This window comes from Xyrauchen texanus, chromosome 6 (assembly GCF_025860055.1).
Source record: "Xyrauchen texanus isolate HMW12.3.18 chromosome 6, RBS_HiC_50CHRs, whole genome shotgun sequence".
Lineage (NCBI taxonomy): Eukaryota > Metazoa > Chordata > Actinopteri > Cypriniformes > Catostomidae > Xyrauchen > Xyrauchen texanus.
This window is the reverse complement of record NC_068281.1, coordinates 19602267-19612780: the sequence shown is the minus strand read 5'-3', so window position 1 is coordinate 19612780 and position 10514 is coordinate 19602267. Positions and strand designations below refer to the sequence as shown.

The 10514-nt window shown below is 38.0% G+C and overlaps 1 protein-coding gene across 1 annotated transcript; it reads left to right on the top strand.

Moving 5' to 3' along the window:
• Positions 1-218: 218 nt before the first annotated feature.
• LOC127645140 (C-C chemokine receptor type 9-like) lies at positions 219-2994 on the top strand. Its single transcript, XM_052128667.1, has 3 exons — positions 219-318; positions 548-645; positions 1167-2994. Exons 2-3 carry the CDS (start codon positions 559-561, stop codon positions 2220-2222), a joined length of 1143 nt encoding a protein of 380 aa, XP_051984627.1. The 5' UTR covers positions 219-318; positions 548-558; the 3' UTR covers positions 2223-2994.
• Positions 2995-10514: the final 7520 nt, after the last annotated feature.

Below are 10514 nucleotides of genomic sequence, written 5' to 3'. Positions count from 1 at the left end.
ATTTCAATTCAAATACAGTGTTCAATTATTTCTTCTATGGTATTAAAACAAAAAATTGACACATTGATAAATATTTCTGATCTGGCTGTTGTGTTTGGAGGTGTCACTACTATGAAGGGCGGGAAAAAAGTGCAGAAGAGTTCAAGAGTTACTGCTTGTGCGTCACTGTGGTTAAACCTCAGACCTTAAAAGCTTCTGCAAAACAGACGTTTTCCAGACAGAACCAAACACAGCGTGAAAGTGATCTAAGTAGTTGGGAAGATAGCAGACAGCAGCTCATCTCTAATAGTATTACCTGTTTGTCTCCCAGATAGTGAAGTAAGTAGGCTACTGGCTTAACAGAAAATATTACAAAATATTTAGGAACAGGTTTCTAATTGCTTAACTTCAGACATATAGAGCAGATTTAAAAGTGCTTATGATTTTTTAATGATATGCACAATACTTTTTTGTGGATATCTCTAACTGTCAACATAATAATAGTTTGTGTATTTCAATGTGATAGACCTGACTCATTGTTGATGTGTATTTATTTTGCTGATTTCAGAACAAAGGTCAATGATGAATATAACCGAACTGGCAATCGCATTCACTAGGCCAACTCCAGAATTTGTGGCCACATTCACTTCGCCAACTCCAGAATGGGTAAGTAATATTCAAATATTTGTATGAAGCACTGCAAACTATATACAAGTGTCAAAAAACACAATAAGACTCTTTTGAACAGAACACCTAAGTCAAACTTGTAAATGTCATTGCATTAGACACAAAATATCAAACCAAGTGGCATCTGCAAGCAAATGACACTAGACCATTTCTCAAAACTAACTTTACTTTTCTTAGCAATTTTCTGACTTACAACTTAAACTTAAGTGTTTATCTAGTATCATTTGCAATCTAACAAACAATCTAAAAACATTGCTTGACAAGAGTATGTGCTATCGTCATGTCATATAAAACCACTGGTTTGACATTTTGTTCTATAATGCAAAGACATGGCTACATTTTTAATTATGCTTAAGTGTCCAAATACTTTTTAGAGCAACTGTTGGTAATCAGTGTTTGCATCTTTGAAACAAAATGTCCAATTAAATAAAATGTAGTTTAAATGCATGGGAGTTCATAGGCATAGAGCTTAACAAGACATGCTTTGCTTTATTTCACAGGATTATGACAATGAATCTTCTACACCTACGGGTGACTATGAAGATGATGCAACATTGTGTGACAAGGCAGCAGTTAGACAGTTCCGAATGTTCTATGTGCCTACTTTCTATTGGATCATTGTGATTCTGGGAGCCATTGGCAACTCATTGGTGGTCTGGATATACACACAATTTCCGAACCGTCTGAAGGCTATGACGGATGTGTATCTTCTGAACCTGGCTCTGGCAGACCTGTTCTTCCTGTGCACTCTGCCCTTCTGGGCTGCTGACTCCATCTACGGCTGGACCTTTGGCTCGACCCTCTGCAAAATCGTTTCTGCCATATACAAGACCAACTTTTTCAGCAGCATGTTTCTGCTTACCTGCATCAGCGTTGACCGCTACATAGTAATCGTCAAGACTACCAAGGCACAGAACTCCAAAACGGTTCGTCTTTTGTACAGCAAACTCATATGTGTTTTGGTCTGGCTCCTGGCTATTTTGCTGGCAATCCCAGAGTTTATCTTTGCCCGCTCCAAAGAGAACATAGAGGGCAATAATTTTTGCACCATGGTCTACTGGAACAATGAAAACAATCGTACCAAAATCCTGGTCCTGTCTCTTCAAATCTGCATGGGCTTTTGCATTCCTCTCATCGTGATGATCTTCTGCTACACAATCATCATCCGCACCTTGCTCAGGACCAAAAACTTTCAGAAGCACAAGGCCCTGCGTGTCATTCTGGTTGTTGTGGCGGTGTTTGTCCTCTCTCAGCTCCCATACAACAGCATGTTAGTCTTTGAAGCCACTCAGGCAGCCAATACAACCATCACAGACTGTGCAGAGGTCCAGCGCTTTGATATTGTCAACCAAGTCATGAAGAGTCTCGCCTACATGCACAGCTGCCTAAACCCGTTCCTCTATGCATTTGTTGGGGTACGTTTCCGAAAGGACATGCTTCGTATTTTCAATCACTATAGCTGTCTTCCTTCCCTCAAGAAGTCCAAGCTGCAGGGAAGCCTGCACCGCACCTCTGTGTTGTCAGACACAGAGACCACCAATGCTCTCTCATTGTGAACAGTCTCAGAACACTGTCAGTGAGGCTGGCTTAGCATATGCTCCAGTTTCGCTGCTGGTGCTTGGCATCTGAATTTCAAAACTGAAGTTTGAGATTGGCCATTGTTCCACAAGAGCACTTAACATGCTCGGAAACATTGTCTGGTAGATAGTGAAATAACCTGTTCACCACAATGTGATGGCTGCAACCTTGAATATAGAATGACAGAGTTCTCTTTGTTTGACTGGGCTGTTAATATGAATGTTGATACCAGATCAAGTAATTGTGTGGTGTGTGAATAAATTAACACTGTTTCCCCAGGGAGTGCGTGGTTACTGATTTGCTCACTTAACTGTAACAGTAGTTTCCATCTCTTGTTCAGCATTAATTTGAGATAAACCATTTTCCAGTTTATCTACATGTTGTAAAACAATATAATACGTCAGGTATGAGCACTGAATTTCTCAATATATATGTTTTTCTACTAAACAATGTTGGAATGTTTATGAAAGCTATTATTCAATATGTTTTTGTGTTGTTTTCCATTGCTACACAATTCTAACTGTGAATTTTGTATTTTTTGAGTCATGACTTGAGCCAGTTTTGTACATCCATGGTTTTCTTTGTGTCTGTACTTTTTGGTGTGATGTGAAAACAAAGCAGTGTGAACAAGTATTTGCTGCTCATTTTGTAAAACTTCAAACAAAATATTAAATTCATAACCTGATGAACAGCCTGCATTTTTTTGTGACTATTTTTATTTTTGCATATAACATGCCCTCAGTATATTTTTCTAATTAAAAACGTTTTACTACCAAATTCATTAATAGTCATTTTGAAACTATTCATTATATTAATACAATCATGATGACTTACATGAGATGAAGACTCTAGTCATATAAGTGATTTTATAAAAGCTGTTTTATTCTACATGGATATGGTCTCCTCATGTTGGCAGCCATGGTGGGATCATATGACCAGCTAAATACTACTCACCTAATCACAGTAACCACCCTATTAATGGCCACATTAACTCATGGATTAAATTAATCACGCCTAACTGTGAATGCTGAATTTCTACAATGGCATTTCATGCAATGGCAAAATATTCAAAGAGTTAGTATACCTTTAAGCAATAATGTACAAGAGGCTATATTGTGAATATAATCATGGCTGAAGGGCATTGTAAGAAATGACGCAAAGAGGAGTGACTATATTTACATTATGGCACAGCTCCAGGTGCAGTATTACATATATTTCTAAAAATATTATATAATGATAATTAATAATTTTACCTTATAATAAAACTATTAAGTACACAAATAGACACACAGAATGCTACCATACAACAAAAATAACAATCAGCTATGGGTGTTGTGCAGTTACAAATAATAGCTTGGTGAAGAGGTCATATAGTTGAGCTTTATTGTGAATCTTAATCAGCCTCCAGGACTCTAACTACTGTATTCGATATATAATGATTTTTAATGTAGTCTCTTTCCCTTTCTCTCACAAATGCATGCTGTATGCACAAACACACACTAAAAAGACAGAGCTGACATACAGTAATCATATTTTCTCAATCATTCACTGTGATATTACTTAGATGATAGGTATCCAAGGATTGTGTCTGTTAATATGGGGGGTTACTAAGAGATTGTTTACATCCAAAACAAATTTGCCAGACTGCCCAGATTAAAATACGCATATTGTGGCAAGAACCTTTGTGAAAATGGCATGCACTGTCTGTCTGGTTTACTCACTGTGGGTCTTGTGGAGAGACACAGCTACACTCAGTACAAAACAGACACAAACACACACCAATCACGTGCATTTCACAAATCAACACTTGAAACACTGAAAAGGTATTTTGAATTCTATCGACCTAGATAACTGAGCATGTGACCAAAGAAAATTCCATACATTTCCACATAACCTGTTTATTAATATTAACTGTTTCACTTTGATGCAAAATGTGTTCTTCTTATCTTTCAAGGTGGACATAAATTCTAATGGTGTTGTAAATATTGTAAAATGTTTGATAAAATATGTTTGCATCAGGTGTGGATTTTTATTTTTTTTTTCTTCATTAAAAATGTAAAATGCCTTGCATGATGAAGATCATCAAACATTCAGTTTCTCATGTTGTTATACATGAGAAAATTGTTTTTGTTTTAAGGTACAGATAGGGTCAAATAACCACAAAGCTCAAGCACCCCCTAAATCTGGCTGCCAGCTCTCACGACAGGAAGTGGCAGACAAACCAATGTATGTTCTTTCCAATGTGGGCATGATGCAGTTACATGTGATGAGTTTTAAACAGAGGTTAAACTGATACTAATATATTTTTGGAATAAGTATGCCAAACTTAAAATGTCTTTAGAGTTTTTTAGTCAATTTAAAGGACTGCCTTTGGTTGTGAGAGCAGTTTGGAAATTAAAATTCTCTCATCATTTACTCACCCTCATGTCATCCAAGATATGTACACATATTAAGATTTTTATATCTCAGCTCTGTAGGTTCATACAATTCAAGAAAATGATGACCAGAAGTCTGCACATAAAGGCAGCATAAAAGTAAACCATTAGACTTAAGTTGTTAAATCCATGTTTTCCAAAATTATATGATAGGTGTGGGTGAGAAACAGATAAATATTTAAGTCCTTTTTTACTATAAATATGCACCTTTGTCCAACCCCGTCCAGTAGGTGGCGATGTGCATGAAAAATGCGAATTCCCCCAACTCACACACACACAAAAAAAAGAGAGAAAAAGAAGAAAAATATGGAAGTGAAGATTTACAGCAAAAATTTACTTAAATATTGATCTGTTTTTCAAACACACCTTTCATATTGCTTCAGAATATATGGATTTAACCACTGGAATCTTATGAATGACTTTTATGCTGTCTTGGCTTTTTGGAGATTCAAAACTTTGGCCACCATTCACTTGCATTGTGTGGACCTATAGAGACGAGATATTCTTAAAAAAATCAGCCATTGTGTTCAGCAGAACAAAATGTCATACACATCTGGGATGGCATGAGGGTGATTAGATAATGAGATAATTTTCATTTTTGGGTGAACTATCCCTTTAAATATTACATATTTTATGAAGTGTGTAAAAACTAAATATTGTCTCTCTGGCTCCTCCTAGTGATGAAACAAAATGTTCCTAACTTGATGTTAAAGTTAAGAAAATGTTTTGTTTCAAAGCAACCAAACACCAATGCCTGTTGTCCAAAGGCTTAGCTCCATCAGGAATGAATAGGGGTGATATCCAAACAGAAGTGAGCATCCCTATGCCCTACTCCCTCTGAAGGACTGAGCCCTTGAAGTGGGAACTCTGGGGGGGAGCAGGGTACTCACGTCTCATGCATGGCAATTTGGAACACCCTTGATGAAGGGAGTACTGAAAGTCATATGTCACATCCACTTTATCCTTGCATATACGGTAAAATGTACTTCCTCGAAGTGACCATCGCATGTACCCTTCGCTAACGGGCGTGTGGAAGGGCCCTTCGTGAAGGGCTTGAGTTGCTCACTTTCATTTTGAACACCCCTTCATGTGTTGTCCCCTTCCTGCAGTGCCTTTCAAGGGCACAAAAACGCACAATTGGAATTGGCCCTAGATATGACTGTTGGGCTATTATGACAAGTCATTTTTATTTGTATAGTGGTTTTCACAACAGACATCATTTCAAAGCAGCTTTACAGAAAATCATGCATTAACAGAAATTGAAACTGTAATATCTATAAAGTCTTAAGGGGGTCACACACCGGACGCATCTGGCAGACGATCTAAAATTCAAAACAATAGCCTTGGGAGAAACCAGGCTCACTGTGTGGGCCAGTTCCTCACTGGCTAACAGCATGAATATAATGCCAATAGTACTTATTTATGTACAGTGCAAGTCATGGTTTAACATTTTTAAACTAAGTAAGTGTTAAGGGGTGTTTAAACAAAGATTTTGGATGAACTGTAAGATTAATGACTAACGTCTTTGAAGTTCAGCCTAGGTTAACTACAGAAGTTCACATTGATGCATTGTCCTTTGTTAGTTGACTGATGAAGGCTTTTGATGGCAATTAATTGGTAGTCTATGTATTCCATTTTAGGAGTGTAGGCCATCATTAGACCAAAGTGATGCAGGCAGAGATGAGTGAGGTGCATCGGAGTTCAAACGGCCAGTCATTTCGGTGAGGCTAAAGCACATAACTGTTAATCAGAAGGACACTGGTTCGATCCCCACGGCCACCACCATTGTGTCCTTGAGCGAGGCACTTAACTCAAGGTTGCTCGGGGGGATTGTCCCTGTAATAAATGCACTGTAAGTCGCTTTGGATAAAAGTGCCTGCCAAATGCATAAATGTAAATGTAAATGCAGAGAGGAAGTCAACTAAACAATTTGTTTTCTTCGACTTGTTGGAAACATAAAATGAAGTTGGTCCATCAAACTTTAGCTACCGTTTTTTAACTTTAGTCTCATGTCTTGTGTCGAATTAAACATCGGACAAGACCGCCATCTAAGCAAGAAGCCATTTGTTATCACTAGCGTAGATGTAAGAATATGATTAGCTGGTAGTCAAATACATTTCTTTTAAATTTCAAGTAAAATCTTGAACATTAGTGACAAGACCAATTCATTTTCTATAGTTTTATTCTTTATGTATGAATATTCAATGGAGAACTCGAGAAATGAAAACAGCTGGATGGCTCAGTGTCTCCACCATCTACCAGAGCATGGCGTCTGCTGAAATATACTTTTGTTGTGTTGTGCACCCTTGAGTCAATGTTTATATGCACAATAGATAGGTAAATAAATATTTGAAAGAAAACATATCAATCGAGAATGCACGTGACGCCATGCAAGAAGCAGACGTATGAGAGTTAGCTCTGCGCATCTTGCTAATTTTGTATTATTTTCATGCCATAATCTGGTGAAATTCGAAACACCTAGTGATACATTTGCTCTTTGAGCTAAACATGGCCAAGAAGTCAAAATCCTCGGGCTCTGGAGACAATAAAAGACACTTACGTGTTCAAGAAGATAGCTCTGAAGGGCCTGTGGGGACTCGAATTGGATGGCGTGGCCGGAGAAATCCAGCGTCAATTGTCCAACGTGTTTTTGATGCTGATGAAGGTTGTTGTTGACTTGGAGGATCTCGCTGTAATACATTGATCGATTATGGCCATGGAAACAAAATTCTCTGGGTTAGTTTCAAGAGTGGCAGATGTTGAAAAAATAATCGATTATCTGGAGTCATCGGAGAAGGAATTGTCTGCTAATCCGCTCGCAACCAAAGTTGAATTGGAAAATATTCTTGAAAAGCTTTAAGCTTTTGAGAATCGGAGAATAACGTCAGAATTGTTGGAATTCCTGAGCATGACTGAGCATGACAGACGAGCTCTTCCCGAGTCTGCTTGGCATAACAAGTCCCAAGCTAGAAATCGAGCAAGCTCACAGAGTCCTGTCTCAGAGATCTGCTGAGGGAAACAGGCCTCGATCAATTCTGGCCAAATTTCTGAGTTCATCCGATAAAGATCTTGTGTTGCGAAGGAAATCTTTCTTGGAAGAATCACAATATCTTGTTCCCAGACTTTGTGAATTCAACAAGAGATAAATGCAATTGGTTCAAGGAATGTAAACTCTTACATCAACGGAAGATTGCTTTTTTACTGAAGTTTTTGGCTAGATTGAGAATGGACACTATGGATGAATGCAAAATTTCTACATGCCTACACAAAGGCTGTCTTTTATAAAGTTGACAGACTGAGTAAGTCATGGTGTATTTTTTTCATGCAGCCTCCGAGTGAACTTGACTCACTCAATCCGCTCTTGACCATCCAAGGAACCAGGATGCCTGTTTAGTTTCTTATTGTGCGGGTTCTGCTTGGTGGCTGGAGCTTGTTTTGTTGAATAACACTACTTCGGGATGGTTCTTGATTGATCTGTTCGTTCCTTATGCTTATGTGTCTTGTTGGCTGGAGTTTGATTTGTGAATGATAATGTAATGTGCAACATTCATGGACAGCCAGCTCACTGAATATTCGTTTGACTGTCCGAGGACACTGAACGGCTTTATATCGGCTAGAATTTGTTTTGTGGAGGAACACACTTTCAAGTGAATGAATCTACACATTTTTGCATTTACTTTGCCTATTGGCTGGGTTTGTTTTACAAAGTATTTTCTGTCATGTAATTTTGCCTTACACATTTGTGAGGCAAAATTGAGGAATCCGATGGCAAATTTGTCGCGGGGACTCTCATAGGTGTACATGAACCTTTTGATAGCTGGCGCTCTCTGTTTGTTTTGTTAGGGGGGATGCTCGGGGTTTGATTATTGCACTAATGCTGAAATGCAGACTTTATAATTTGGTTTTTGACACACAATTTATTTTTTCTATTACATCAAAATGTAAAATGTTAATATGAATAGGTTATCTCTCTCCATGTGGAATGTAAATGGGTTGAGGCACCCCATAAAAACAAGGAAGGGTATTTCCTTTCTTAAATGTAAAAAATATTCAAATAAATCATCTTTCCCTGCAGGAAGCTGGAAAATAAATAGATATATAAAGCAGAGAGAGTATTTTCTATCATTCTCTGAGTGAAATCTGCTGGTGGTAAAATTTTAACCTCGGCCATTGATATTAATAATGCCTTTAAAGAGTTCTATCTTGATCTTTATAGTTCCACATCTTCATCTACTGATGAAGATATTAGAACATTTGTGGAACCATTAGAACTCCATAAATTGACAGCTGAGCAAAATAATTCTCTTGATTATGAGATAACATTGGAGGAGCTTGATTAGATAATTAAGGCCCTGCCTACAGGCAAGACTCCGGGGCCTGACGGCTTTGCCGCTGAGTTTTTCAAATCTTATGCTAAAGAACTGGCTCCAATTTTTTTATAAGTTTATACGGAATCATTAAAGATTGGAAAGCTTCCGCCAACAATGACGCAAGCCTGGATCAGTCCGGACAATGACAAAGATCCAAGCGAGTGTAAAAGCTATCATCCAATTTCCCTGATCCAGTTAGATGTAAAAATGTTGTCAAAAATTCTAAAGGTATGACATCTCTTATAGATCAGGTGGGGTTTATTCAAGGTCTTAACACTTCTGATAACATTAGGCGTCTCATCAATATCATGTGGTCAGTAGCGAATGATCAATCTCCAGTCGCTGCCATCTCACTTGACGCCGAAAAGGCATTTGATATGGTAGAATGGGATTATCTTTTTAAGCTTTTCCAGTGGCCCAAATAGGGCATTAAGTATTTGGGAATTTTATTCCCAGCAAACTTGACTGATTTAGAGTTCATTTTGACCAATTAAAAGGTTTGTGAATGATGTGGACAGGTGGGAAGGTTAATGTTATTAAAATTAATTGTATTCCAAATTTCAACTACCTGTTACATTCTCTCCATGTAAATGTCCCCCTCTCTTATTTTAAGCAATTTGATAGCATAGCGAAGTTCTTCATTTGGAACGGTAAACAACCAGGTTAAATTTCAATAAGTTACATAAACCGATTGACAAAGGTGGTTAGGCCAACCCAAGATTTAGTTTTATTATTATGCATTCAGTCTCAGACATTTGGCTCATTGGTCACTTCCACCTGAGAGAGACCCTCCCTGGTTTTGTATTGAAATGGAAGTTCTTGCCCCTATCTCGCCACTGCAAAGCCTTTCAGTAAAACTAACAAGAGAGGTTAAGTTACACCCCGTTATTTCACATTTGCACTCAGTATGGACAAAGGTGTCCACAGTGTTTAATTCAGATATTTATCTAAATGTTGCCTCAAGCTTATGGCTAAACCCCATACTATGCATTAATAAGTCCCCTTTATGTTGGTTAGAGTGGATTGGGAGAGGGGTTAATACACTTGGTGACCTATATGAGAGTGGTGTTCTTAGATCCTTTGAAAATTTGCTTCAATATTTTGGACAACAAAAATTTAAAAACATCGCAGACGGACGCAAAAACACGTCGGTGTGAACGGCCCCTTATTGTACGTCGCGTGAATTTAGCTGATGTGTCAGTGTTTGCGCCTCCAGAGCAGGAGAGCTACGATAGATCTCACACCACTACCTGAAGGTGAGTGCACGTCTGCACAAGACTATTGATGGTTTTCTATCTGAATTGTAGGGATGATTTTTATCTTGATGGCTTGTTTGAACAGAGGTGTCTCTTCGTTCGCATTGAGTATTGACAAGGTAAGGGGATTTATTATTTTTTGCCATTATAGGTCTAGACTACTTGGTCTACTTGAAGTAGACTAGACAGAATGTCTGCATAGGAAACTT